The 26,341-nt window shown below is 39.4% G+C and overlaps 2 protein-coding genes across 13 annotated transcripts in view; both read left to right on the forward strand.

Moving 5' to 3' along the window:
- Window positions 1-26,341, forward strand: part of NRG1 (neuregulin 1) — a gene marked incomplete at both ends in the record, with an annotated part of 1,016,643 nt that overhangs the window by 899,431 nt on the left and 90,871 nt on the right. For 4 of the 12 annotated variants that reach the window (XM_082680215.1, XM_082680219.1, XM_082680223.1 and 1 more), the window contains one exon: window positions 1,647-2,313. The exons of the other annotated variants lie outside the window; for them this stretch is intronic. In XM_082680215.1, the coding sequence (XP_082536341.1) occupies window positions 1,647-2,313 (667 nt within the window). Of the gene's footprint in view, window positions 1-1,646; window positions 2,314-26,341 lie in introns of those variants that run through there. 12 annotated transcript variants of the gene reach the window in all.
- LOC309839038 (uncharacterized protein) lies at window positions 1,144-1,332 on the forward strand (the record flags this gene model as incomplete). The annotated part of the gene is made up of 1 exon (XM_082680533.1): window positions 1,144-1,332. The coding sequence occupies one exon, from the start codon at window positions 1,144-1,146 to the stop codon at window positions 1,330-1,332; it is 189 nt and encodes a 62-aa protein (XP_082536659.1).

The raw sequence follows: 26,341 nt of genomic DNA on the forward strand, positions 1-26,341 counted from the left end.
CTTCCTCTGTAGCTCTCTTACTTACCGGCATTTCTTGTTTGCTGGACATCCGTCCAGGACTGCTGTGAGTGGGACAGGGCAATGGAAATTTAAAGGGGACCAGAGTGGGGACGTATGAACCTCTCTCCCCTCCCCTAGCACCCCATCCTCCAACATACACTCGGCACTTCACGCTTGGGCATCACCAAGTCTAACCCGGTCATTGCAAAAAGGGCTGAAGGCAGAGCTGTCCATGGTTAGACAAAAAAATTGTTCTCGCTGTTGGTTGAAAATTCAGGTAATAACAGTCCTCTTGGTGTACAAAACTTATTAGAGGGCTGGGGAAGGAATGCTATCTCTCAGCAGCAGGCAGGAAGAAATTGCTGTTGAAAAGCTTACCTCTCTGGGGAGGAATCAGATATCAGACTTTGCCAAGCCTCAGGTCCAACCCATAAGGTCCCACCTACATCCCTCCCTCCCCCCCTGCGCCCCATCCCAGCTTTGTTAGATTGCTAGCATCAATCGCTGGCTTTTTCTGACCCAACAGTGGGTGCAGGAAAGAGAGCCAGCAAGACTTAGAGCAAGCAAGGTTGGGGTGGAAAACTGGGGCAGCTTCAGTAGGGAGAAAAAAAAAGAGAAGGAGGCGAACGGGGCTGGGGGCCATGGGGACTAAGCTTAACTGGTGCCTGCCAGCCTCTCTTTGATTTGATGGCCTTTATTCCTTCTAATTGGATAAAATAGGAAGTCACTGGCAGTCCCGCGTTGCTGGGTATAACTGATTTTACTCAGACCAGCCAGCAGCCCCAGAGTGCGGATGGAGGGAGGCGGGTGGGAGAGGAGGGAGGAAAAAGAAAGAGAAAGGGAGAAAGAGAGAGAGAGAGAGAACGCTTTTGGAGGAGGAGGGGAGAGGAAGGGAGAGAGACGGTGAAGAAGGGAAGAGCCGCAGAGGAAGAAAGTGAATGAGCGCTCGGGAAGGACAAAGAATAGTTGGTTGCCGGGTGAGGGGTGGAGGCAGGGCGGGGAGCGCAGTTACCGCCCCTCCTGGCCGCGCTCTCGCCTTCAGATCCCTCTGCGATGAGACTGTTTGCAGTGATGCTCGGAGGGCAGGCACCTGCTGCTCTGTAATGATTCAGCCCCTTTCAGCCGTCGCGTTAACACAACAGGATGCTGTTGCTACTGTCACTGCTGCCTCTCCTGCCGCCGCCGCTGCTGCCGCCGCCGCCGCCGCCGCTGGTCCTGCTTTTGCTTTTACTTCTCCTGCATGACAGTTGTTTTCTCCATCTGAGCAGACCCCAGTTTCAGATGCTCGAGGTGAGAAACATGCCTTTCAGTTTGGGCTACTGGTTTACTTAACTGACCAACAGATCAGCTCGGTTTCTCTTTTGGCCTCTGTCCTTCTTGACCAGCCGGGATGCTTTGGAGAAGCATTTAAAAGAACTGCAAAAGTGGCCCAGAAACAGCAGTAAAGAATTACAATATACTTTTATTTGGTAGTTGCTAGAGGCTTTCTTTTCTTCTCCGCCTGCTTTCCTCCTGAACTCCTCTTGCTTTCGGTAATGGCTCTGGACTTGGAGGACTTATCGATTTCCCCCTGTAAGATGCTGTATCATTTGGTTGGGGGATGGTAATGGACGGTGCGGGAGGCCAGGCCTTCTGGAGGTGAGCCGATGGAGATTTCTCCCCCAGACATGTCCGAGGCAGCTGCTGAGAGGTCCTCCAGCCCCTCCACTCAGCTGAGTGCAGACCCATCTCTGGATGGGCTTCCGGCAGCAGAAGACATGCCGGAGACCCAGACCGAAGATGGCAGGTCCCCGGGACTCGTGGGCCTGGCTGTTCCCTGCTGTGTCTGCCTGGAAGCTGAGCGCCTGAGAGGTTGCCTCAACTCAGAGAAAATCTGCATCGTCCCCATTCTGGCTTGCCTAGTCAGCCTCTGCCTCTGCATCGCCGGCCTCAAGTGGGTGTTTGTGGACAAGATTTTTGAGTATGACTCTCCCACTCACCTTGACCCCGGAGGGTTAGGCCAGGACCCTATTATTTCTCTGGATCCAACTGCTGCCTCAGCTGTGTGGGTATCATCTGAGGCATACACTTCACCTGTCTCTAGGGCTCACTCTGAAACTGAGGTTCAAGTTACAGTGCAAGTTGACAATGCCGTTGTGTCCTCTGAGCCTTCAGCGGTACCAACCCCGAAGAATCGTATTTTCGCTTTTTCTTTCCTGCCATCCACTGCTCCATCCTTCCCTTCACCCACTCGGAACCCTGAGGTGAGAACACCCAAGGCAGCCACTCAGCCACAAGCAACAGAAACTAATCTCCAGACTGCTCCTAAACTTTGTAAGTAGAGACAGACGGATGATGATGTGTAAAGGAGAGGGGTGGGCTTGAGGTCCTCAGAAGTGTTCTCTAGAGTGTGTAGCTGTGTCCTTTTCTTCTTGGATTTTAATGGCATGGTTTGGTTTAAGTGTATCATGTGACTGGGATGCTCCGGGGTGGCGTGGAAAGATGAGTGAAAAGACCGTGTGAACTGCTGGTTAGAACTGATGCTCTAGCAGCAACTCCCTCTACCTGGATTGTTAAATCTGGGGTGGGGAACCCAAAACTTCAGCGTCTGGGAGCCATGCTTGAATTTCAGTTACATTCCACTGATTTCTAACACTTTTTAAGATTAAAACATCAGACCATCCATATATATATATATATAAACATGACTTCTGTACAGCAGTGAGTATGATCCTGTGTCTTTTTGTTTTCCCATATAAACTTCCGATCACCTCTCCTCACCTTTCTGTTACCCTCTGCCTCCCAGCCAGCCCAAGCTGCCTGTTCTCTTTCTCCATCTCTTCTTCCTGTTCCCTAAACCATTTCTCCCCACATTTGTATTTTAATTGGTTCTTCCTGATACCGCAAGAAATCTTTAGATGTTTATAGCACTCACCTCTCAGCAGTATCAGACGGTTGCTGTTGTGCTCAGATAGTAGTTTGAGTTGCTGAGCCCTTATTATGGGGCAGTTTTATTTTATTCAGGACGTGGTACAAATCTGCATGAAAGGATTTTCCCAAATTAGGTTTTTTAAGTTTTATTGAAGTATGGTTGATTTACAGTGTTAATTTCTTCTGTACAACTAAGTGACTCAGTTATACATCTACATATATATATATACTCTTTTTCATATTCTTTTCCATTATGGTTTGTCCAATTAGTTTTGTTTTCTGTAATCCAATGTTTAAGTAGCTTCCTTGACAGTCATTAAAAAGTACAAGATCCATTAGTAAGGTACATCATTTTTTTGTTTTAGATGTGTCCTTTTTATCCGTCACCTGAGTAAAGAGAGGCCACGCTCTTAAAACAATACAGAGCGATATACTGCTGTTTGTTCTGGGTCATTGCAATGCTTTAAAATGGAAAAGTTGTCAAGGATGAAACCATGACCAGTCAGATTGTTCTAAACGTCATTATAGAAGAGGAGTTTTCTATAGCTTTTTTTTTTAGTGTTTCTAATTTATTTTTGTTTCTCTGTCTTCTATCACTTTTCACCATTGAGACTATTTACTTAGAAACAAGTAAAGGATCAGAGAATTTGGTTCTGAATAACGTGTGTAAAACGTCTTAGAGTTAAAGGAGAGTTGAGGGTAAGGATTCGGTGATGAAATACCCCTTCTGGTTCCCTCTAGATGGTAATGAAGAACACAAACATCTTTTTTCAGATATATTCAGTATGAAGGAGAGCCGTGTGTTCTAGAAACGCAGAAAAAGTTCATTTGTGCTTGTGATTCAAGCTCATTTCATACACATGAGTTTCTGTGGCAAAGATTTAAAGAAAAAAGAGGCTTGTTTTTCAGGTGTAGTTAGGGAAGAACCTCCTTTCTGCAGACACTGCTTTGTATCTTTATCAAATCCCTGAAGTGTCATTAAAGGTCTGACAGCCATCACTGTATTCACCGCCTCTTCCCACCTGGCAAAGTGACCGGGAAATAATACCCAGATGAAATGACAGGCTATAAAAAGCAAGTACAGATCTTGCAAAGAGAAGCACAATTCACCATGAAGACAAGGTTACTTCTTTGTCTTTATCATTTTCAACTTAAGTCTTTAATTAACATGTGCCTGAATAGGTTTAGCTGTCCAGAAAAGGAAAGAGGACCCTATGAAAAACTCAACTAAACCCTGTAATTTTGTCATCAGAGGCAAACAAAGAAAACTCCAGCACAGTTTCCTGATCTAGGACCATGTTAAAAAGTATGTTGTGATGTTTTGAGAAATTATTTTTTAAGGTAAATTCTTCTACTAAGTGTTTTAATAGATTATACATTCCATGCAGTTTCTTGTCTTTTTTCCAAACCAGGACATTGATTTTTCTGGCATTTCTATTGAGTGGAAAAGATTTACTGCTGCCTAAAAGCATCACAGTGGCCGGTTCTGGCCAGATGCACAGCTGCAGCGTTCTCAGTGCGTTGGAGATAAGCCTACAAAAGCTGTCTGGGAAGTAGTTTTCTCCTGAAAAGTTAGGGCTACACAGTTGGTTAACACTTTACTGCCTATAGGGTTTGCTGTGTGGCACACTCTGGGTTAATTTTTTGAACTAGTGCCTGAAAACAACAAAAACACGAATATCCTAAAAATTGTGCGTCTGTATTCCTTTTATTTTGGAAAGGGATTTGGTCCAGGGAGCTTTGTTTTCAAACACTCATAAGTGGTTGCTTTTGTCGGTTAAGAATCTTGTAACCATTAACGAAAGGAAAGCAAAAAAAAAAAAAAAAGCTTGGAATTAGGTTGTCATTTTGCAATCTGTTTCCCTTTTTGCTCTTCCATTAAGAAACTGTCGCTTAGTCAGAGAAGAACCGGGTCTTTTCTTTCATCGTCCTGCGTGGTTTTGACATGCACGAAGCTGTCACAGCTTTAATTTTTTTAAAAGGCATTGTCATATCTGAACCATGCTCTTCCGTGGTCTCAGGACTTGATTCTCCGTTTCTCTCTGGCTCAGCATATTCAGCGTATTATGCACAGAGCTGTAGTCTTCAAGGTCATAGTCTGTTGAGGGCTAATTGATTCTTCTTTATCCTGGAGCCTGCGAGAGTGGAAGAGAGACAATCCTAGTAATTGTGTCTGCTGTGTTACTTCCCAAACCAATCTACCTATTAGCACATTAGGGTTTTATTCCATAAATACTAGAATTACCCTCTCCCTCACTGACTCTTCTAAAATCCAGACGCTCTTTGTCTTTATTATAATAAAAGGCAAAATGTCACCTTTTAAATTGCCTAGAGGTATAGGCTATGTCAGCCGTTCTAAAATGGGTATGTCTTTCATAAGGCAATATAACTGCATGTTCTCACCGTATTAATCTATGCATACATGCAGACATTAAGAAATATAACACAGGGCTATAATTTAATATATAGACTATATATAAAATATGAAAAAATTAAAATATGTATATGTAATTCTAATATTTTTCTGCATAGTTAGTGGTTTCCCACTATGATCATTATATTGTGACTAGTTAAGTTTTTAGTTTTCATCAAGTCACTTAATACTGGAACCATGCATTTGTTTTCCTTGCCTGGGCTTTAAGATTTTTCTTACCCTCTGTTTATATGGAAAGATCTGACTCTGGGAGATTGCAAACTTAGATGACTATAAAAAGAACTGATTAATTGAATTGTAACCAGGAAACTAGCATACCATCTTGAAAGAAAATGTATTTTTGGATGGGACAACCTGCTTGACAACAGACTCTTGGTTATTAGAATGTATTAATCTTTTCATCTTAAGCCAAATTTGTTTTGCTTTGTCTTAAATCTTTGTACTGTTGGGTTTCATGGCAAACCATTGTTACCAGAGTGATAATATGAAGTACTGCCATATGCAAAATTCAACACAATTAATTGAATATACCATAGGATTTCTTCCCTGCCATTGAAAAGTGGCATTCATTTTAAGTCCAGTAGATTTTTCTAGGTCTTTGCAATTGTACTTATAGTATTTCAGAATGGTGATTCCAAATAACTTTTCTCTGCTTTAACCATATTTATTGAGAGCCTAAGATGGAAAAAGCTGAAAGCTCCTCAATTTGAACCAAGTAATTTTATAAATCTACTGATGAGGAAAGCCAGACTCTGAACGATTTAGTAAAATTAAGTCTTTGACTAAAATTCACAAAACTCTGAAAGATTTAGGGAAATCCAAAATAGTAGGAAACAGAGTAATGTCCTGTCTCCCAGAATTTAATCCTAAACAGTTTTCTTCTATCATTTTTCCCCTGTTCTAGAGAGTTAGAGCTGAAGACTAACTCTGGTAGTTTAAGTGGCATCTGCCTGGTAGTTAAGGGAAGTACTTCCAGTGTGACCACTGGTCACATGTGTATGGTTCACTTAAAAAATCAAAATTAAATTTTCTTCTGATTTTCTTCTTTTGCTCTCACTAAATTTTCTGCAGTTATGGCCCTTTTCTTTTTTATTTCATCACACATACAGTGTTCCGCTCGCTTTTGAAAACAGCTTAGGTTTTTCTAGGGTGATCTCTTTCTTGACAGGCAGCAGATGGCTGTACAGCTCACCTCTTCCCTGAATATCCCACTTTGATTATTTCTCCTTATTCCTTCCTCTCCCTTCCCACCCTCCCAATTATACCTGGACTCTCTCTTATTTTCCTAGTTATGCCTTGGTGGCCTTATATGTCAAAACTCCACTGCATTCTAAGATATCAGTGCATCTTCACCTGCCTTTTCTTTCCTATAGAACTTCATTGCATTTTAATACCAAACAGTATTTACACATATTACAAAAACACATACCAAAAAATGTCTCCATCCAGTAAACAATATACTGGTTTGTTACTGGCACCATCGATTCAAACTTTCATCCCTTTTCTTTATCTCTCCTTCTTTTCCACTGTATAAACATATAAATATACATGTCAGCATTTCTGCATTCCCAGAAAATCGTTATGTCCCAGGCCATACATCTCTGTTCTGTCTTCCTTCCCTTTTAATAATACCTCATTGTATCCTTTTAAAACATGAAGGAAGAGATAATTTGTAGATTGAGAAAGGCATAAAAAAGTTATGACTTGGGCTTCCCTGGTGGCACAGTGGCTGAGAGTCCGCCTGCCGATGCAGGGGACACGGGTTCGTGCCCCGGTCCGGGAAGATCCCACATGCCGCGGAGCGGCTGGGCCCGTGAGCCATGGCCGCTGAGCCTGCGCGTCCGGAGCCTGTGCTCCGCAACGGGAGAGGCCACAGCAGTGAGGGGCCCGCGTACCGCAAAAAAAAAAAAAAGAAAAAAAAAAAAGCTATGACTTATCTAATGTTACTCTTGTCCACTGAATCTATTGAACTTTCTATCAGCCATAAACTATACCATGCCTGCTTTTATGCTCGTGTTTGCATTTTTATTATTGTTGTTATGTCCATGTTTCAGTTTTCTTTTATTGTTTACTCTTTTTCTTTATTCAGCGAATACATCTCAAATACCTACTATGGGCCAGGCACTGTTCTAGACTGGTTATATCACAATAAAAAACAGTGAAATCCTTGCCCTCATAGAGCTTTTGTTCTAGTGGATTTTAAGAATCGATTTGCACAGCTCGAGTTATTTCTTTACTTTCCTACACAAATACTCTCTGAATTCAGTGTTTCTTCCCCTTACCTTCATTTTATTCACATTTTGACTGCCATTCCTGTTCCTCCCATAGTATTCCTCTTCTCTATCTGTGGACTATTGAACACTTACCCAGCAATGTCCTTTATCTTAAAGCGACACCCATCCCATCTCTGCTACCAACAAGCTGGGTAACTTTGGCTGATTCCTGTTTGGCCTCTATGACACTATTTAACCAAACCATTGAAGTGGTTGGGAAGATAATATCTGTTTAGGAACACTCTCTTAAAATGGAAAATATATCCATAATTCTGCCATGTAAAGAATGTAAGATTACTTTCAGATTGTGGCAAGTTGATAGCTGTAAATATTTTTTTTCAGTCATACTTTCTGCGTATTGTTATGACTTACAGAACAAGGGCATTAACATAATCCTGAGGATTTTTAGTTTCATTGTCCAGAGGAAGGCTGGAATCTGTCATTAAGTTATCTAGTTCTCAAATTGAAAAGGAACTTGGGTTCATATATTGTTCACACGAGTAGGAATGAAATAAGATCGATCTTCATCATCTTAAACCTTGTTGCCATCTTTACTGCAGTGAATTGAACCCACTGTTTGTGTGTGTGTATATGCATTCAAAGGTCATTTCTGAATAATATAATTGATATTCTGTAATCATACAATTTTATATGGTGAACATTTGGAGAGATTATCTGAGTGACTTCCTGAGGGAGGAAACTCAGATCTGGAAAAGTGAAGTGACTTGCCCAAGGACACAACAGCTACTTAGTGTCAGTGCTGAGACTGAAAACTAAAATAATCCTTTTCTTCTCTATACCCTGCTTTTCTTTTCCAAGTCGTTTGTAGCCTTTATGTTCAAATAGTATGTATTGCCTTAATTTAAATGATTGTGATTTCCTGTTTATTATTTAAATCCTAACTAGTAAAACTTTCATCACTCCACTATAGATGTCTTCTTTAGAGAAGAGAGTTTTACCCCTCTGCTTTTGATCAGTGTAGGACGCCCCTCTGGAGTGGAGGTTGGACATCCCTTTCCCGACAACGTAGTATATAGGAGAATTTTTAACAATTAAAGTTAGTCCCTACTGAAGTGTGCTACTTATTTGGAAAGAATTTAGTTTCTTCTTAATGGAAGTATTCAATCAGTGACATTGTTGAGGAACATTCATGCTCCAGGCAGATTACTGAGTAGTTTACCGCTGATATCTCTTACAGCTTTGATTTCTGCCTTGCCCTAGGGCACTAGCTTTCTAGTTGGGCAGACCAGAATTTTTTTTAATTTTTATTTTATATTGGAGTAGGGTTGATTAACAATGTTGTGTTAGTTTCAGGTGTACAGCAAAGTGATTCAGTTATACATGCGCATGGATCTATTCTTTTTCAAATTCTTTTCCCATTTAGGTTATTACAGAATATTGAGCAGAGTTCCCTGTGCTATACAGTAGGTCCTTGTTTGTTATCTCTCTTAAATGTAGCAGTGTGTACATGTCAATCCCAAACTCCCAGTCTATCCCTCCCCTGCACACACACCCCCCCCGCCCCCCCGCAACCATAAATTTGTTCTCTAAGTCTGTGAGGGGCAGACCGGAATTTTAATCTTACCTGCCATTCTTCACAGCCTCGAGCAAGTTAGATCATCCCTCTGAATCTGTTTTCTCATTTATTCATGAGAATAGCAGTATGCATCTCTTGAGGCTGTTTGGGGGATTGAATGAGTTATGGGAAAACACCAAGTCCTGAGCCTAAAATATAGTAAATATGAAACCAGTACCAGTTTTCTCTCTCATTCTACTTTGACACCCTTCTTCACTTTATTCTTCTCCTCCTTTGATCTTGACAGAGTAGTTTTGTAACAAAATCTGGAGAGTAAGTTTGGGAGTTTGCGAAAGCTTATGCAAAACTTAGAAGATAAGAGTTGAAGAAGCATCATGGTGCAGTGGAAATTGTATTGGAAACGACATCAAATCCCAGTTCTACCATTTATAAGCGGTATGACCTTGAACAAATCACTTCACCACTTGAGATTTAGTTTTTACATCAGAACAAATGGGAATGTTAATCCCTAAAACATTCATGAGATTGTGTTAAGGGCTACGTAAGTTACTCTATGTGGGAAAAAAATTCCTGATATTAGAACAGGGCTTAAGAAGTATTAACTTTCTTCTTCTTCTCTCTAGCACCATTCATATAAACAGTATTCACGTATGTTAACATTCCTAGGAATAAATTGTAGGGAGTCTTAACAAGTGGATTAATTTGTTACGTGTTAGAGTGATACAGAACTTTACTAATTTCCTAAACCGTAGTATCATTAAAAAGAGTGATTTTTCCCCATAAAAAATTGGTTAGGATACATAGATTATTACTGTTTGGGTAATGTCCAAAAATCACGGTGTGAGGGGCTTTCTTACAGAGAGAATGATAAGGAGTTACTTGTAAGAGAGAAAAAGACAGGTAGTAACTAAAATTGTGTTTGTCATGAAAGTACCTTCTATGGGAAGGTTAGAGTAGTAAAAAAGAATCCATACAGTTTAGGTGTAGTGCACAGAAAGAGCTGAACCGAAAAGATCGTGAATCCTTCTTTATCTGAATGGAAATGATGTTCACCTAACGTTTTTCGTTGTCCCAAACTGGAATTTCTGGACCCCAAAAGATAGGAATTAAGCTGTTCTCAGAATTTCACAAAACGCATAAAAATAATAATTTACACAGAATAATTTTACACGAGCCGAATTAAACATAGATGTTATTTTAATTTGGTTAACAATACAATATATATATATGAATTCTACAAATAATGTATGTATGTTTAGCTTATACATATAATATCCTAAATAAAAGGAGAAATGATTTGATCATTACTTAATAACTAAAATTGGGTAAATAAAGTCACTTAAAGTATAGAGGAAAAAGTTGTTTATCAATAAGTTTAAAAACAAAACTCTAGCCCTACATCTACAAACATGTATAGTAATCAGTAATAATATATGTGTTTTCATTTATTCTTTACTGTAGAACTAGAAATATGTGAAAACTTTCATGCTTTGGACATCTTGATTCTTATTTATTCAAGTATGATAGATTTGCTGCAGAAATTGGACTCTGAATCAATATTGGAGCAGTGAGACCACCACTTCTAAGGGGAAAATATTTGACAACATACGAGGGCAGATTTTACTGGGATATAGGCTTTTCTGACAGTGCAGTGGAAATAAGCTGATAGACCCAATAAAATTTGATGAATTATAATGGAAAGCTTCCTAAGGTAAAGCATTTTTAATTTTTCATCAAGAATATAGTGTGACAAGACGAGACTTGATTTACTGTAATTTTCAGTGGTATGCACTTGAGTGTTTGAATTGCCTTTCTTGAGGTACTGCTATCTCAGCTGAAGGGGAAATATATGAGCTCTATTTTAAGCAAAAGTTAGTACAGAATTTAATACTCATATAATTCTCTACTTTAAAAAAGTATCTTCCAAATTCATTTTATTAACAACTCATAATTTAAAATTAAACCAAATGTCCATATATTCATATGCATTTGAAGATGAGAGCAACATTGTGGACAAGGACGGTGGCCACAAAGGAAACATAATTAACAGGCAAACAAATGACACCAGAAGTTTCAAGTCTTAACTTTGCTACCTATGTTGGTGTCCGATGTTGATATAATTTTATTTCTCTAGTTTTCCTCTCTTCTCCGTCCCCTCATTTCTTACGTCCTTGCCATCCCACAATTACTTTTCTCTTCACTCTCCCCACCATTCCTTCTTCTCCAGTGATCTTGCTGCACGTCTTCCTCATTTCTCCCACCCTCCTCTGAAGCCAGGGTCTCAGAGCATCAGAGGATATGGAGCAGTTGGTCTAGATCTGTGGTTTCTCCCTAGATGGGGTGGGGGAGGGAGAGTGAATGAGACCTGAATCACAGACTTGACCATGAATAGCCTGATGACTTTCATTGTTGCCTCTTCCTTTGCTAAGTAACAGGAAGTATTTGTTTGATGAAATATGTTGGTGTCATGCAATAAAATCTCCATAAATAAATGGAATGATCTAAAGACCGTGGGATTGAACTCTTGTTAGCATTTGTTTGTAATCCCTTCGTGGAGCTTCCTGGGTCATAATTGCTTGGTCTTCTGGGAGCAAAAGGAATCAGTAACCATTGATTGGTACATGATGCTAAGTATTGCCTACAAAGCAAATCTTCAGAGTTATTAGTGGCAGCACCGAGTGTTACAGCTCTGATCTTTCCTTGCTATAATCCTTAGAGCAAGCTGGATTTTTACAGTTTTCCCATCAGACAACTCTTATGATTTTTCAAAGAGAAGAGAAAAAACAATGTCATGTCATCTGTGAAGACTTGGGTTTACATAGGGAAAAAAATATATATATATAAAAAATAATTTCTTCAGTCTTTTTATCTTTCTACTTCAATGACAGCAAGGAGATAGCTACCTTAACCCCTGCCTAGGAAGTTCAGTTTCATATGCCTGTGATCCTCTAATTGTAGTTCATCTGCACTCTGGAATCTCAGGTACACATAGCTACATTTTACTAATCAGTGAACTATTTATAAAAACACTGGGATCACTATAGTAAGTCTTTGGCCTCTCAAAATCCTTGGAAATTAGTTGTTCTAGATTGCCGAGTTTTTTAAATAGCTGATGCTTTATCACCTTGAAACTTTACTTTTATCCGTTTTGGATCAAAATCTTTTGATAATCTATGCTACTTGTTAATGGGATTTATCAAATATAGAATCTTCATCATGGTGAGTCCGGTAATGTCTTGAGGACATAGTGGGTTAGGTTATAACTTTCTTGAAAACTGAGCTCATTAGGACATACTGAGTTATATTGGGAATTCTAACCCCAGACGGATACATATTTTAAATGTACTGGGTTATTACATAATTGCAATTAGAATTTCAGAGCTTTGAAGGCATCATGGAGCGGATTTAAACCAAATCTTTTCTTTTAGCACAGAGAAAAATTATGTAAACTATCTGTGCCTTAATTTCCTTGTCTGTGAAGTGGTGGCAATAATTATACCTCCCTCTTGAGGTTGTTATGAGGATCAAATAAGTTCATGTATATAAAGCTTTTGGAGTCGTCCCTGGTACGTAAGCATTATGTAGTCGTGAGCTACCATTATGCAGTTTTTTTAAATTAAGTTGCATTTCCTTGAATTCTAAATTTGATGCCTTGCTATTGCTATAACGGGCTTGAAGAAAGGGACAGGAATTCCAAGGGACATATTGACCAAGACGTGGATATACGACCATTTTCATTTGGTTTGCTCACGTGGCTTTTCCTCTGTGTGATTTGTGTTACCATCTTATCTGCATTGTTCTCAGGAATTAGAAGGAGAGCTGAGAAGGGTAATCATCACTCCACCTGTCAGCCAGAAACAGAGCTCCATGGTTTAGATGGGTTGAGAGAGGAAGCCCTCCTCGCTGGCAAAATGCCATCTACTCACTTGCTGTGGACAAGCATATGGGTGCATACTTTAAATTTACTGCTGTGACTTCTTACTCTGCCACAAAATAGTGTGCAGGTCCGGTCCATAAGAAGACAATGAAATTCTCTTCGTTGTTGGAGAGCAGTTGCAGAAGCTTCAAATTCTATCATTTTAGCAAGGCAGAAATCTACTCATTATCCAGATGTAGTCAATAAATTAATGTGATGATTGGAGCTGTCCATGATGAGATAACAGTGATTTGGAAGTATCTGAATTTTATGAAACAGGATTGCAGGAGAACCATTTACATTTTAAAGATGTAGGAGCTCTTACGGATAAGCTGATCAAAATATTTTACTTTACTCCTGAGGAAACCAAGATACAGAAATGTGAAATGATTGGCTTACATATATTCATAGTTAGTAAGAAACAGAGACAGATCTAAAAAATGGGGATGCCACCTCACTGTGCTTTTTTTCCAAAAGCTATGCTCCTTTATATAAATCAGTTAAATGTTTAGGGTTGGAAAAACTTCATTTTTTCCACTTTTCCATATTCTTTATTGAGTGACTCAGTAGGCTTTGTTCTAGGAGTTCATCTCTAAAGGAAGAAAACAGACAAAAGGATAATAAGTAAGTAAGTCAATCATGTACTATTTTAGAAGGTGGCAACCTGTATGGAGCAAATAGCCAGCATAAGGTGGTCATAGCTCTCGGGGAGAAGCACGGTGATCTTAAATAGAATGACTAAAGTTGGCTGCCTCGGACAGGAATGAAGATGCAGACATAGAGAATGGACTTGAGGACCTGGGGAGGGGGAAGGGTAAGCTGGGACGAAGGGAGAGAGTAGCATGGACATATATACACTACCAAATGTAAAACAGATAGCTAGTGGGAAGCAGCCGCATAGCTTCTTGCTTTGTGACCACCTAGAGGGGTGGGATAGGGAGGGTGGGAGGGAGACGCAAGAGGGAAGAGATATGGGGATATATGTATATGTATAGCTGATTCACTTTGTTATAAAGCAGCAACTAACACACCATTGTAAAGCAATTATACTCCAATAAAGATGTTAAAAAAAAAAGTAGGCTGCCTCAAGAAGGGAACAGTGAATAAAGACTTGAATGAGGGTACTTAGTTCAATTTAGGGATAAAGGAAACAAGGTGGACATTGAAAGATACATACAGTTCTGATGGGTGTCGGTATATTTCAGATTAAAGGAAGGTCAAGAGTGAAATGGGCATGTAGGCACATAGTAGGCCAGTTTGATCGGTATGAAGGGATTTGTTGATAGCTAGTGGTTATGAAGCATGCACTGTGTGCTCCATGTTTCTCATGTTTATCCAATCTTCACAGAAAAGCACGAGCTGGGTACTGTTACTGTCTTCTGGAATAAACTGATGTCACAGAATAAACTAATGGTCCAGACATTAAAATAATAATAAGAATGATGATGATGATATAAATAGTGCAAGAGAGAGTGGAAAGAAAACCATTAGTATAAGAGAGACTATGAAGAAAGAAGTCCTCAGGACTAATTGAATATGGAGAAGGAAGGAAGGAAATGATTTTGCACACATGAGTGATTTAGAGGTAGTTAAATTAATGAGTTTCTGAATGACAAGGTCATATATTTATTCAACATGTATTTATTGTGTCCTGCTAAGTCTTTGCATATTTATACATTTACAGAGTGAGTAGATTCATGGTAGGAAGTGACTTATGCTCCAATTTCCAAGAAGTATTCGTTGTTTCTTCCTGAAGGGGCCACTCAGTTAAATAATATTAATTGTTCTTCCCTTGATATTCTATAAAGATTAAAATGGATAAAATACAGAAATGCAAGACATTTTTACTTTATCCTATATTGACATTATTCATTGTTGCTGGTGAATCACAATTCTTTTGGGATATATATCCTCTTTAATAAGTGCCAGTAATTTGTGGACTGAGGTTTATTTTGATGTGGAAATTGCATATGGAATTGCGTATTGGATTTATAGTCAGCCCATTCTACTATAAATCTCTGTGTAGTGTCCCCACAGCATTACTACCTCGCCTTACAAATCCTTTTATGTTAGTGATGCTATGTGTGAATTCTCAGCTTGTAATTGTACCGTTATTACAAAAAGCACATAGGAAATACTATTCCTCCAAAATCATTATTAATATTTTTCTCTTTTTTCATGGAATATTCAAATAAGGCTAAATATTCATTAAAGTCCACAAGTTAGTTCATTCAGTTTGCTCAAAATATGAGTTCTGAAGTACCACAGTTAATGTAAGATTTCGACAGATTTCGACAGCCTATTAATAATAACATTCTTAATTTGTAGCTCCTTCATCCATGTAATTTTAGTGATATATGCGCTGTGTTCCAGGGAAAGGAATATTTCAAGGTTAAGGAGGCAGTCAACATGTTGGTACATTTATTCAGTTTTTCAAAGCTGGTAAATGGAAAGAGGCAATATAATTTCTACTAGCACCGTTCAGAAACAAGCCATTGATACTGGAGGTGTATCAAACATAGGATGACCGTAGATGTAGGCAGTTAATACAAACATTTCCTTATTTAGTTGTTTATTTAAAGCAAAATTATGTGCTAAAAATAGCAAATAATTTCTAGAATCAGGATTTTAAAAGTATAATGAAAATACCTCCATTGATTTAAACAATGTATTAAAAGAAAAAGCTTGAGCAAGAAGTTGCGTATCGTATTTCAATGTGATTAGAATATTTAATATTTTCTGTTCAAAGGTGCGTTCTCATTTGAATTAAAACTCATTCAGTGATGCAAAAATTCCAGTTTCTATTCCTTCTTGTCTGCTGTCTGATCTTGATCTTGTGTTTCTTGAAAGGGAACTTATTTTGTTAACAGTTCTTTGACTTTGCACCAAAATGTCTTAGGGTCCCAAGCAGTAAAGAGAAAGCTGAATTTCTCCATGTTAGCTTGGAAATTAGGATTTAGTTCTACCTACTTCCCTTGTCTGCATACTGAATGCGTAAACCCTATAAACTTATAGGACTCTTTGGCAGAGAGACTTCAAAATCATGTGTTCAGATGAAAGTGAGGCAGAAATCTGAGACTGACGGTTTTTTAGCATTTCAAAGTCAGCCCTCTTGTGCCCTGCTTCCAGGAGAAGGAATGGAAATCACCATAACTCCAAGTGAAAAACCCCTCTAGGAACAATACACGAAAGGTTCAATTTAGATTCATTGACTTCCCTCTTTGGTTTTCAGACTGGCAGATAGAAGCAACATTTTCATATTTTTCAAGGGAAAAAATGAGAGCCTGGTTCCCTGTTCCTAGTATATCAATTTCAGTTTGCTTTGAAACTGACAATGCACGAAAAGCCCTGGAAACATCACCCAAATTCTAGATGGTTTCTCCTCAGTCTATTTTTGTCCATCTAGGGTGTGAAGATCAAAACAATGGTGGTATTTTTTTATGAAGTTAGTCAAATTTTTGAAAAGGAGAATTTCCTAGGGAAGCATAGTGATAAATATAATTTCCTTATATATTAAAATTACCCCTGCTTCTAATAGTACTGTGGATTTGTGGAGATGGAGTAAGTGCTTGCTAGAAAGATGTGTTTCACCAGGTCAGACTTAGAATTCACGTGTTTCTTCCTCTCGCCCTGTTGGATCATTTATAAGGTCTTCTTTCAAACTTAATCCTTAAAACTGGCTGACTGATTTTGATGACTGACACACCCAGAGTATTTCAAACAAGTTCTCAGTTCCGAAATGCATTTGCCTCTTTGAATTTTTTATGAACAAGGTCTTCTGACATTTTCCCACACGTTGTAACCAGGTTCAGCTGCTTGCCCCTCATAAACCAATAATTTGAGAGCCAAGTGTCAGTAAAAAGGAAACGTGCTTTACTCAGAAAAGCTGCAATCTGGGGAGAAGGTGGACTCGTGTCCAGAGACCAACTCTGAAGATTCTGCTCAGCCATGACATTTTTTAAGGGGAAAAAGCGGGGAGAAGAATCTCAGTGGCTCGTCGAGGCTTGAGGCTGGACTCTGCATCATTCTCCATTGAGCGCAGACTGGCTGACTCTCTTCAGATGTTATCTTACCTGCTGTGATCTGCCTGCAGGAGTGCTTAGGGGGGCTTTAGGGCCTAGAGAGCTAGTCATTTTTAACTGCTTCATTCTTCATTCTTCTTTTTATCTAGGAAAAGAATCAACAGGTTAGACAAGGCATGGTGTGCCGTCAGGGGAGCACAGGTCAGGAGTTAGTTTCAATTGCTTGGTGATCTCCGTCCTATAATTAGGTTCTTTTAAGGTTAGAGGAGAACAGAAATGGGCAAACAAGATAGGGGCAAAAGAGCTGCTTTCAACATGATGGTGCTGCTGAGGGGGAGGAGGGGTGACCATGCTGCTTCTTTAAAATGTGTGGTCTTGGTTAAAGGTCCGCATTCCCCCTGCCTCAGCTGTTTAATCCCTGCCAAGAGTCCCAGCCAGGATTCCCTGGTAAGATGTGTTGTGCTTTGTGACGTCAACGGAGTGCTCTATGTGTGAGCTCATGAAAATCATCCTGTTTATATCACTAATGGCTCTTGATCAGAAAAATATGAGTGTAGGTGATTTTCAAGAGTGTAGGTGTTGGGTTGGGTTGGTTTTGGCTGTGTGCCAACTAAGCCTAAGATTGTGGAATGAGTCTTCCTGATGGTGAGACTCCTGGATTACCAACGTCACCACAGAGCTGTTTCACCTGGTATATTGGGGCTGCTGCTTGCTCTATGCATGCCGGAGCCAGAGTATAATCCCAGATCACGCTCGGGCATCATTAATTATACCAAGCGTTACTCTCATATTCAGTTGGTTTTCTTTTTTTTACTTTCCAGAGCAAAACACTAGTTTTCTCTTTAAATTCTGTAGTATAAGACTCCTGTTGTTTTGAGGAAGTAGGAGGTGTCTTGTCTGTAAGCATTGCTGACTCTGACAAACCTACAACTTTCATTTCGAAGTAGAAAAAGGAGAAAGATGTGTTGGTGTCCAGAGCCTTTATTTTTATAATCGGTGTGGATCCAACTTCTGCTACCAACAATAAGTCTTTTTCTTCCCCCTTTCATTTAATAACAGTTTTCTTTGGGTTATGCAGAATAGAATTTTTTCCTTAACATTCCTTGATAAAGGATATTCCCTTTAATACAAGAAAGTAAATATCCAAAGCTTGCAAGGCAGGGTGTACTGCTGGTGTATATGGAAACAATTTTGACAACTGAATCCATTCTAGCAATGACTTGCTTAAGCCTCAAAATATCCCTGCTGTCATACTGCTTATTTTACATTATTCTAGATGTTCATTATCTATTTCTCGTCCATAATGAGAAAGAGATTGATAAAGGGCCAATATGAAAATTTATAGAGAAAAAAGGCAGAAAGTGAAAGAATAAGGCATGCATACCACATGATGCTTTTGCCAACTGTATTGATTTGGACACTTTCATAACGTCTCAGATGTGTTGAATCTTTGGCGAGCATCTTTCGGCATTTCCTTTTTACCGAGGTCCACTCTAGACCTCCCACCCCATGCCCCCCAGGCCCAAATGGAAATAACAAAAGAGTTCTATAGATAAGCAAATCCCACATTTTATAAATACAGAAATCGTTTCCTATGGATGCCAGAAGAGGAAAATAACTAAGAATGCCAAAAGCTACATTCATTTTGAATTGTTCAGGATGTTTCAAAGCGGATGGCTAACTGTCCAGAAAGCAGTGGATCTGATGAGTCAAGTCATACTGGAGTCTGGCACGTAGTTAAGGAGCTTATCTTTGCTGTGTCCTGACATTTGAGTTAACAGAGTGGTTTCTAAAGTGAATTTCTTGAACATATTATAGTTCATCTTACATTTGGTTAAAAAATATCTCATTAGTTACTTTGGAGAAATGGCTGAAGTTGGTCTTACGGGGTCAGGGCTTTCAAAATCCATAGTTCTGGCTCCTGGCATGTGCTGACACAGTGAAGGTTGATTTTTCCTAGCCAGGTTGAACCCTAAACCTGCCATTTAGAAATATTGTTTATGTTATTCTTATATTCATTAGAGAGGATTGGAAAAGTGAAAATTGCCACAAAAAAAAAGAAAAGAAAATGACATGTAATACATTCCAGTGTTTCTTATTTTTACCCCATGGAGTTATGTGCACTTACCAAAATGATGTCTAGCTATATATTCAATTTCATATCTTGCTTTTACAAATTTAATATTCTATTTTGAGCATTTTTATGTCAGTAAATTTTCAAACACCTGGACTTTTTACCTTTGATGTATTACAGAACCAAGTATACCTATTGATTTAGAAGGATTTTCTTTTTTAATTAAGAGACTTTTGAAGCTCTTCTTTTGCCTTGGTATACTAATCGTGCCAGGGGACTCCAGCACAAACTTGAGCTGTTTGGCCATTCGATCACATACAGGTATACTTAGGATTTGAGGCGAGGGGATTTTGAGGTTGAACTGTGTGTCAGTCTCAGGACCAAGAAGAGAGGAAGGGTTGGAAGCTGAAAATTCACTCAGTTTTGAGTCAACAAAAAGTCCTTGCAAGCACAGTCCACAACTCTCCCTTACCCTTCTTCAGCTGCCTCTTCAGCTCTCTCCTACATATGTTCCTAAGAGAATGGCTATAAGGACTGTTAGTGATATTTTGGGGATTATTCCATTCTTATGTGCCGCCCTGTCCCCATTTCCACGCTCCCGCTCCCATCAAAACTTGGCATCTCTGCAAACAGGAAACATATCAAGGTATTAGAAGTTGTAAATGTGATGCTTGCGGAAAGAGTGAAAACTCAATGAGTTTAGAAAAGTTAGAATTCTTTGGGTAGCATCTTAAAAATATTGAAGTGCTTTGCTGTGTGTTACCTCATATCACGTAGAGGGGGTTCAGAGAGCATTTGCTGAGGGCGTGAGGCCTGAATGAAGCTGTTCTACCCTGTAGAGTGGAGCCGCCATCCCCCCAGGGGTTCTGTGTTTTGCTTAAAATCATCCATTTCCCAGTGAGAAGAGGGCAGCCCCGGCCCTCCTTCTGTTACCCCTGAGAACCCGGAGAGCTATGGACAGAAACTAGAGATGAGAATAATTTAGGACACTTTTGTGATTTTTTTTTGTTTTTTTTTTGCCGTACGCGGGCCTCTCACTGCTGTGGCCTCTCCCATTGCGGAGCACAGGCTCCGGACGCGCAGGCTCAGCGGCCACGGCCCACGGGCCCAGCCGCTCCGTGGCATGTGGGATCCTCCCGGACCGGGGCGCGAACCCGCGTCCCCTGCATCGGCAGGCGGACTCTCAACCACTGCGCCACCAGGGAAGCCCCACTTTTGTGATTTAATTGTTACTCCTTCTCTCCTGAATACTGTTCATGGGTGTGTTTTTCTGCTGCTTTATTCTTAAGCAGATTAAAAAGAAAATCATCCTTGAATATTTCTAGTTTAACTCTTTTGACTAGTGGATGTTGGGAGAGAGCTTGGTGACAAAGGCCAGGGGTGATTTTACTTTCCTTTACCTCTTCCTTTGTTCATCTTCATAGTGTTATGATGAATTCCGTTTCAGGATTCCTTCTGCTTTTTAGCACGATTGACGTGTTTGTTGGGCCTCATCCGGAAATGCAAAGGCTGATTTGATTAGAGGCTCTTTGTTCCAGGTATCTTGCATCAGAGAGCCTTTATGACAAATGAGAGAGGCGGGTTAGGAGTTTCCTGGAGATAATTTGTGGTCTACACTATAGGGAAAACCTTGCCTTAATTAATTAAAGCTCAGACAGAATATATGAATTATAGTCATCTTCATAATCAACAAGATGATTTTCATCTTAAAATGCTTAATAAATGTTAAGCAGCATACGTACACACACACACACAGATATATGCACACATGTATACACATATACACACACACTACCAGTTTCTTGATATCTTTTTCTTGTTTTGATCAAATGCAAAGAAAATCCTAAAAGGAGAAACTAATAGTGTCAATATTTCATGGATTCCTAAAGAGTGAGTGTTTTAGAAGATGGACTCCCTGAAATCTTTCTATGAATAAAGTACTTTTATATAAACAACAATTTGGTTAGTTAATTCAATAAAAAGAAAACTAATTGACATAAACATATTTATGTGATTAGAAAGTCATCATATACACTTGAAGTGGAAAGAAAAGGTATCAGTTTCCACGTTACTTTTCCAAACTTCCTTTTGGCACCAAATTGATAGAGGTAGCTTGTCACTTTCTTTCTGCGTTAACTTCTCCTCTGATTGCCTTGAAACTAGAACCATTTTTTCTGACCCCTATTCCAATGTGTGATTTTCATCCACCTTTTTTTTTTATTGTCAAGCATTTTTTATTCACTACTTCTCACCTCTCTTTTTCTTCATATTGATCTCATCACTTTTCTGTCTTTTCTGTAATGCCTTCATCACGAGACTATCCCACGTGAAAAATATCAGAGACCCTGGAACCCCCAAATTCTAGATTAGACAAATTAGTCTACATTTAATGTTACTGTTTATAACAGCAACACTGTCAATAAATTCAATGTCTACCATCCATTTGTCAAGTGGAGATTAATTTACCTGGGTACATGGTGGATGGCGTAGTATCTTTTTTTAAATTAAAAATAAAAAGTTTCTTTCCCTTATACAGTATGTTGCATCCGAAGATCAAAACAAATCTTGCAGTATTGACCTATAACACCATTCTTCTGCTACCCTCATTAACATAATAACAATAATAACTACGGTTATGATTATTATGTTCTTTGAAGTAATAAGCCCAGAGAACTTAATGAAATGGGCTGGCAAGTTATCCAAGTACTAACCCTAACCCATCCCTCCCCTTCTTCTTAGGGTGTGGATGCAAAAACTCCTTTTTCCTTTTTTAACTAGCCACACGTGATAAAGTAATTATTTGCTTTATGAAACGAGAATGTGCAAATTATTTTCATGGAACTGAAAAGTTAAAATTGAATTGTGAGGGCTTCCCTGGTGGTGCAGTGGTTAAGAATCCACCTGCCAATGCAGGGGACACGGGTTCAAGCCCTAATCCAGGAAGATCCCACATGCCGCGGAGCAACTAAGCCCGTGTGCCACAACTACTGAGCCCACGTGCCACAACTACTGAGCCCACGTGCCACAACTACTGAACCCCGTGTGTCTAGAGCACGCGCAACAAGGGAAGCCACTACAATGAGAAGCCCGCGCACCGCAACAAAGAGTAGCCCCCGCTCGCCGCAACTAGAGAAAGCCCGCACGCAGCAACGAAGACCCAACACAGCCAAAAATAAATAAATAAAACAGATAAATTTATAAAAAATAAATAAAGAAAATTGAATTGTGTTTCAGAACAAGCACCCATTTTGGCCATAGTATTTACACGCACAATTCAAGCAAACAGCAAAACCAAAAACATCTTTTAAAGGGCTTAGTGTCAGACAGACACTACAAAGCAAATTATTTTAAAGCAGCCAGATGATCTCAGCAACTGAGCAGATAACCGCCTGTCTTGTCAATGTGATCTGATCATGTATCATACTGTGTAAAGTAAAATCTCTTTGAAAGTTTCATAAAGTTTTCATTTAAATTGATTCTTAGAATAATAGATGTGGCACGATTATAAGAAGGCATAGATGATAGGGTTTATCTATCAGTTTATCAGGTAAGACACCTCTGAGTTCAGTAATAATAGAATCTGATAGTCTGAAGCCTTCTAGTTCTTCTGTTGTCGAGTAGATTAAGCAATATTTGTGCAATGCATGATAGCACATAACAAGTAATTTAAAAATGGTTATGTTTGGGCTCCCCTGGTGGCGCAGTGGTTGAGAGTCTGCCTGCCGATGCAGGGGACGCGGGTTCGTGCCCCGGTCCGGGAAAATCCCACATGCTGCGGAGCGGCTGGGCCCGTGAGCCATGGCCGCTGAGCCTGCGCATCCGGAGCCTGTGCTCCGCAACGGAAGAGGCCACAACAGTGAGAGGCCCGCTTACCACAAAAAAAAAATGGTTATGTTTTACAAATCACTGTCTTCCACTGTTTATACTTCCAGCCTTTCCTTTGATGGGTTGAAAGAATAAAGAGCAAGTTGTAATCTTTTTTTTTTTTTGATACGTGGGCCTCTTACTGCTGTGGCCTCTCCCGTTGCGGAGCACAGGCTCCGGATGCACAGGCCCAGCAGCCATGGCTCACGGGCGCAGCCGCTCCGCGGCATGCAGGATCCTCCCGGACCGGGGCACGAACCCGCGTCCCCTGCATCGGCAGGCGGACTCCCAACCACTGCACCACCAGGGAAGCCCACAAGTTGTAATCTTAAATTATGGCTCTTTGACAGTGGAAAATGTATTGGGAAAAAAAAAACTATTCAGTCCTGTATTTTCTCCCACATGATCCATCCCTATCTAGAGATGGTAAGCCAGACACCTTCAGAAAAAGAATCTACTCTTGGCTGACTGCTACACTGAATTGGTGACTGTCTTGCTCTCTGATAATCCTTCACATCCCTCCACATCGATTTTTAAGGACCCATGACTTGGGCAGTGAACTGAAAGTGTTCTGTTTCAGAGTTCAGGTTATTTGACGTTGTACCACCATGACACTTGAACTGAATGCTCTTTGCTGCCACAAGGGCACAAATGAAACTTCTCTCTTATACATGTAAGGTTCCACGTGTGGATAGAAAAATGTGGTAACATGCCTTTTAGGAGGCTGAAATTTACTGTATCATCCTAAAAATTGAAGAAAGCAATCTTCATTGCTTTTAATATATTTTAGTCATGGGTGACTCCAACTTTGTGCTAATACACAGAACAAAAGGTATTTCTGTGGAAACATATAAAATTTCCCTCTATTTCTAACCCAGCACAAGCATCTTAGAACTAAATAAAATTTTGTATGTGTTTCTGTCTTAACAATGCACTTCAGTTTTATTTTTTAACTACTGTTCTGACATCTAAGGGGTTATCAGTGCTGTCAACTTTTATTTTATGAAACAAACCTGAAATCATCCAAAATCCAAGACGTGTAGAAACTAAAATCCTAAAAAGATTTAGCAAGATCAAGATTTAGCAGTTCATGAAAAATTTCACCAGAATCTCTCCTCACTATGAACATGGATTTCCTTTCAATTTTTGCCCCATTTTAAAAGTGTTTTGAGGAAATTAATTGGCAAAGAGTGACGGCAATGATTATGAATGTATTGCTTGAATAAATACTTCTCCAGGCACTTGGCACGTGGCAACTGAGAAAAGTTTGGGATAATTTCATCCCGACCCCAGAAAACTGCTTGGATAAGTTCTCTGATGATCTTTCTAGAGTGACTGATACAAAAGTAAAGCATTAAATACCCAATGGACCCAGGCAAAGTAGAAATTCCCTAATATAATACTGGATATATGCCTTTTTTATTCATAACAGATATCATTTTAAAAGTGGTAATAATTTTACTTCTATTTCTTAGAATTACGGAAATCACAAATGGTATCATTTAGTATAAACCGTCCCTCTCCCTGGAGCATTTTAAAGGTAATGAAACTAAGGCTCAGAGATGTTGAGTGGTGGATGCCTTTCATCCCACCAAGAGCATTGTGACATGTTTCAATTGAGCCCAAGTCTGCTTCCCTATCTAGTGCGGTATCTGCTACACTAAGGTACTTCTCAATCACATCTGTGGGCCAAACGTACAGAGCAGTCGGATTTTGTGTTAGATGTCACTGCAAAAATGTAAGAATGACAGTTTCCCCTTGGGGTGCATTCCATGCTTTGCAGTAGTTCACAAAAAATGCAATGAAGAGAGAATGGCTTTCGTAGTACTGACTTAAAGACTATACAACAGCCCGTGTTATCCCTATTACTGGCAGTAAGAAGAGCAGGACCACATCCACCTGTGTTCTGGTTGAAATTTACTCTCTCATGTTCCTCTGTCACCCACCAAACTAAGCTGTATATTTGTCTTGAGAATTTTGAATTCATAGTGTTTCTTTGTTTTGTTTTGTTTTGTACCAACAAGGAACACTTCCTCCCTAGTACGTATCTAGTTATTTGCACAAGAATTCCTTTGTTTTAATCAAAAAAAACTTACACATTAATTAAGAACAACTTTTATGGGTGTTCTCAGACCTTGTTCAACCCTCAGTCCATCCGATCTTTCATAGGCTTCCCTTTTTGTTTAGGAAATACATACTGCCCAGATGTGAATGAAGGTGGTTTACCTGTAGTTTACAGACAAAAACATCATGGTTGTATTCAGAGACATCTAAAGTAAAATACTTAAATCCAATTCAGGCTATCTGAATTTTATCATTTCTGCTTAGCTATAACACATTTAGTCCATCTTTTATTGAGCAACAGCTATATTCCACAACTATTTTAAGTGCTTCAGAGGAGAGACCAGAGAGAGGGATTTACCTACTTGGTGTGGGTATGTGGGGTTATTGGGGAGAGTAGGAAACATGTTACAATAAAGGCAATTACAATGAAGCTTTAAATGAGGGCAGGTATAGACTAAAATATGGTAGTTTGTTAATTATTTGATAAACATAATCTCTTTTGTTTGTAAAATACTCAAGGGTTACTTTATTATGTTCATTTGGACTTCATTGAACTTACTAAAAAGAAATTTCTAGTCATTCTCTATTAATTGACTACAAATCAAGAGGATCAGAAATACTTGCATACTTTGCTAACTCTTCACTAACTTATTTGGGTTATATAACTGAAAGCATGACAATAGTAGTAATTAATCATGTTGATAATAATAGCAGTGATCATTATTTTAATGGCCATAATAGATGAGTGATACTGTGAAGGTCAATACTGCAGTAGAGCCAAGCCCATCTGTCTCATTCTGGTGTTTAAATGACCACCTAATATTATCTAAAAGGAACTGCTTAAAGGGGGTGCTTGGGTGGAGGATGATGGGTGGAGATAGGGAGTGAGATATAGACAAAGAATAATGTAAATGTCACCTGTGGTCTAAGATCACTGTCAGCATTGGGGATTTTGGCTATTGGTCCTACGGCCCCCATTTGGTAGACTTTTTTTTTATTGGTCTTGTTTGAAATGTCTAGTGTAGACTTTCTTACTGAGTACAATTAAAGGTTCTTTAAAGTTCTCATTTCTAGCATTCTATGGTGGTCAGCTTTAATGAGTGCTGAGAAGTGCTCTCATTATATACTAGGCTTTTGAAATAACCTCCTGTCTCAATCAGTTGCTTCACCTTCTTCAAAGCAATTAACATAAGAATAAAGGAGGTTAAATTAGATTGCGGGCTTTGGTGAAATTAATTAATATCACT

Source organism: Grampus griseus, assembly GCF_964374135.1.
Source record: "Grampus griseus genome assembly, chromosome: 21".
NCBI lineage: Eukaryota > Metazoa > Chordata > Mammalia > Artiodactyla > Delphinidae > Grampus > Grampus griseus.